At 43.4% G+C, this 3,671-nt stretch overlaps 1 protein-coding gene across 1 annotated transcript; it reads right to left on the reverse strand.

Annotated features, from left to right (window-relative positions):
- Nucleotides 1-906: 906 nt before the first annotated feature.
- On the reverse strand, nucleotides 907-3,012 carry LOC134217435 (cytosol aminopeptidase-like). The gene is made up of 5 exons (XM_062696200.1): nucleotides 2,766-3,012; nucleotides 2,585-2,703; nucleotides 1,654-2,515; nucleotides 1,343-1,592; nucleotides 907-1,284 (listed from the first exon to the last, which is right to left on the reverse strand). Exons 1-5 carry the CDS (start codon nucleotides 2,865-2,867, stop codon nucleotides 1,010-1,012), a joined length of 1,608 nt encoding a protein of 535 aa, XP_062552184.1. The 5' UTR covers nucleotides 2,868-3,012; the 3' UTR covers nucleotides 907-1,009.
- Between the last annotated feature and the right edge of the window lie 659 nt (nucleotides 3,013-3,671).

A 3,671-nucleotide genomic window follows, 5' to 3' on the forward strand; every position in this document is an offset into this window, starting at 1 on the left:
GGAAGGAGATTCTCTATTCATCCCGTGGATTCGCATAAGTGTTTCTGCTTATGGAACCACCCCACCCATTTTTGGCCCTTCATACAGGAGTTTGATGAAATACAAACAATAGTATAATCATGATCAAATCGTTTGCCAGATATGGCCAGTGCTATCGGCAGGTGCCTTGCTACAATAGATGGTAGTATCATCATCATCATCATCATCATCATGATAGTAAAAAAGAATTGAAGTGTCAAATATTATATTTTTGGTGAGAATTTCCCCGCGTGCTGCATCTGGTTGGCTAGTCACCGGACAGAAAAACAGGGCTATTATATAATATTATAATATATTATATTAAAACATTATAGTATTATTCAAGAACTTCCATTTATTAACTGCGAGGTTTATAAACCAAAATAATGGGAAGCAACCAAATACTAATCAGAGCAAGCTTTATTTTAATGGAGAAAGTAGAAATAAAAATAGGACGACTGCGTTGGGCCGGGCACGTAGCCAGAATGTCAGACAGTAACCCGGTGAAAATGGTTCTCGACAACCATCCGACTGGCACAAGAAGGCGAGGTACGAAGCGGGCAAGCTGGATTGATCAGGTGGAAGATGACTTGCGGACCCTCCGTAGACTGCGTGGTTGGCGACGTGTAGCCATGGACCGAGCCGAATGGAGAAGACTCATATACCGCACAGGCCACTTCGGCCTTCGTCTGAATAAATAATAATATTAACCCTTAGATGCGCAATGTTGTTTTAAAACAACAAACCGAAAATACGTTTAATGTTAATGATTTCAATGGTTATTTACGTTAAATATATTTCCGACGATTTCTAAAAAAATCGCCGTGCGCCTTTAAGGGTTAAAGTAGAAAAAAAGCATACAGCTACAGCCACATAAACTCAATCCAATTAGATTTTAAGGTGTTTTATTAACATCCACTAGATTTAATTAAAATATTCATCAAATAAATAAATATGAACCATGCCGCCTCACAAATCTACCTCACATATACTAATTTGTACCACATGATTCCTTCGAAAGACTTTTCACCTGCTCGTCTGGACAGGCCATCTGATATAAGAATTGCACCAGTGTCCTTGTGGGCCGTCCAGTCATGCGTTCCTCAGCGAGATACGGAATGCCAACTCCTTTCTTCAGCATTCCAACACCGGTTATATCCAAATGAATCCAATCTACGCATGGGACGAATTCCTTCAGGAAAGCTGCACCTAAACAGGCACTACCTTTTCCTTGTCCAGTATTACTGATGTCCACGTTTGTGTAATCTAAATTGGAAAAAATAGGTTAAAGGCTAGCAACACGCTTAGTATTGGTATTCCTTACTTGTAACTTTATGAGTGTAGTACTTCCACAAGGGCATTCTCCAAACGCGATCGCCGGTGATGGCTCCTGCCTTCTGCATCTGTTTCCACAGGAAGTCCGAATTCGAAAACACGCCACTAGCAGCACCTCCGAGGGCGTGTGTTACACCACTTGTCAGCGTAGCAACGTCCAACACTATCTTCGGCTTGAAAGTGTTTTGACCGTAGATGAATGTGTCGGCCATTATCAGACGACCTGCGTTGTTGGTGTCCTGTGATTAATAAAATCTTGTTAGAACAATAATTACCCAAAGAAAATAAAAATCCACTTACATGTATCGCAACAGTTTTCCCGTTGAGAGTGGTGATGACATCTCCTGGCTTGAACGCCATTCCGGAAGGCATGTTTTCGCATAATGGAATTAGTCCGACCAAATTGACTGGTAAGGAAAGCGCGGCCGCAGCTCGAATGGTGGCGACAATAGCTGCGGCTCCAGACATGCTGGCACGGTATTGAGACATACCATGCGGATCCTTGAGACACAAACCACCACTGTTGAACGTGATCCCCTTACCAACCAGCATAATGGGCCGTCCTGAATCGTGTTCGCCGCAGTAGCTTATCTCCAGGAAGATCGGTGGTTCGCATGAGCTTTTTGCAACCGCCAAGAAACTTGATAGGCTTTTTGACTCGATCCAGTCCATGTTCCTCACCTCAGTGCTGACACCGCATGGGCACAGTGCATCCACAGCCGCTTGGGCAAAAGCCGTAGGGGTGATCTGGTTTCCCGGAGCATCCGACAAGCTTCGTGCCAGATTCTGTGCGTCGGCCTTGAACAAACCTCTGGTCCATGCATCACCTTCCGGTGAATCGAACAAATCCAACTTTGGAATCGGGATGCGTTCCGACTTCATTCGGTTGGCCTGATACTTCCAGGTGGCCAACCCACTGCCTTCCGCCGCTTGTTCTGCTGCCTGCATGGGTTCTACCGATACTCGCGTGCATCCCTGTTTTGCTAGGCACTTGGCACCGACTCCAGATGCGATACGAACATTCTCGAGACCCTCATCCAGCTGCTCCAACTCATTGTATCCGAGTCCTTCCAGGCCAAGCCCGACGACTGCCACCGAACCGAAATCCGGATCAATATTGTTGAACACCTTTACTTGTCCAACTTTACCTTTCAAATTTGACCTGAAATGGAAGCGTTGTTGTTGATTCCAAATATCGTTACTAGGGTAAATTTGATGGGGCAAAATTTACTCTTTTATCAAATTCGCCAGCTGTCCTTCTGTTTTTGCGTCGAAGTGGCCGGCCACTGGGGTCAATCGAGGCTCGTCCGTTTCAATTTCCTGCTCGTACAGCCCCAGAACTAATCCTTTCTGAAATTGAAAATGGTTTCCATCTTCAATTGGCCTCGGTGATGGAGCTCCGCCAAACTTACCTCGGCTCGATTTTCCCCAATGTTGGTGGAAAATTTCCGGCGGACGAGAGATCCGTACGCATTTCGGAATGCACGCATCGATTGCAGAGCGAAGACGACCATTTTTTCCAACTTTAGATTTCGGGTAACCACTCGGTTCACAATCGGCGGAAAATTTCGATTCTTGAGCAGGACGTGGGAGCAAACTGTTGCTGCTTCTTGACAGGAACGTAAAAATTTTCCGAATGATCGTGCGCTGGGTGGAAAATCTAAGATTGCTTTGATTCGATCATTTTGCGAGGCTACTTTGGTACCCAGAATTTTCATGCAGTTTTTCCCAGACCTGCGCAAAATTGTAATGAATTCAAATTTAGTTTTCAATTCATATTACATATTTAGTTGAATGAAGGTGTCTTTTCGTTCAGATCAAGTAACATCCAATTAACTCAACAATTATTGTTTATAATCTATACGGTTAGCCATTTTAAAATGTTAGTTTTGGCACTTGATTCTTCCCAGATCAGAGATGTAAAAAATTCTTTTATTTTTTTGTTCATTTTTTAAATCTCCAAAAACAACTTAAACATGCATTATAATGAACAATTTACAGGAAAATTCATGAATATCCTATCCAATAGCACAGCCCCTCTAGTAGAAACCTCCCACGTCCCACCTAAATATTCAAATTCTTAATCCATCTTGTAGAAACAACATCCCCAGGCTTCAACAAAGTGTGAAATGTTGTGAACACAAGAGTTTTGCAACAAACCACGTGCACCAGCAGCTAGTAGATAGATACGTTCTCAAATTACTGAGCTATTTTGCTTCCTCGCTTGTTCAATTTAAATCTCTTATTTTCGCAATATAAATGCAAATTAGCCCAGCGAGAGCGAGCGTCAAAGACGACGTTGAGGACGCCCCTGACTG

The sequence above is a fragment of the Armigeres subalbatus genome, chromosome 2, assembly GCF_024139115.2.
Source record: "Armigeres subalbatus isolate Guangzhou_Male chromosome 2, GZ_Asu_2, whole genome shotgun sequence".
Classification (NCBI taxonomy): Eukaryota; Metazoa; Arthropoda; class Insecta; order Diptera; family Culicidae; genus Armigeres; species Armigeres subalbatus.

What these genes read in the sequence shown, in the direction of transcription:
- LOC134217435 (XM_062696200.1), bottom strand. Translation starts at nt 2,867, where the DNA reads ATGGTCGTCTTCGCTCTGCAATCGATGCGTGCATTCCGAAATGCGTAC. An exon ending in GGAAAACTGTTGCGATACAT is followed by an intron (nt 1,593 to 1,653) that starts GTAAGTGGATTT and finishes TATTAATCACAG; the next exon opens with GACACCAACAACGCAGGTCG. An exon ending in CTACACTCATAAAGTTACAA is followed by an intron (nt 1,285 to 1,342) that starts GTAAGGAATACC and finishes TTTCCAATTTAG; the next exon opens with ATTACACAAACGTGGACATC.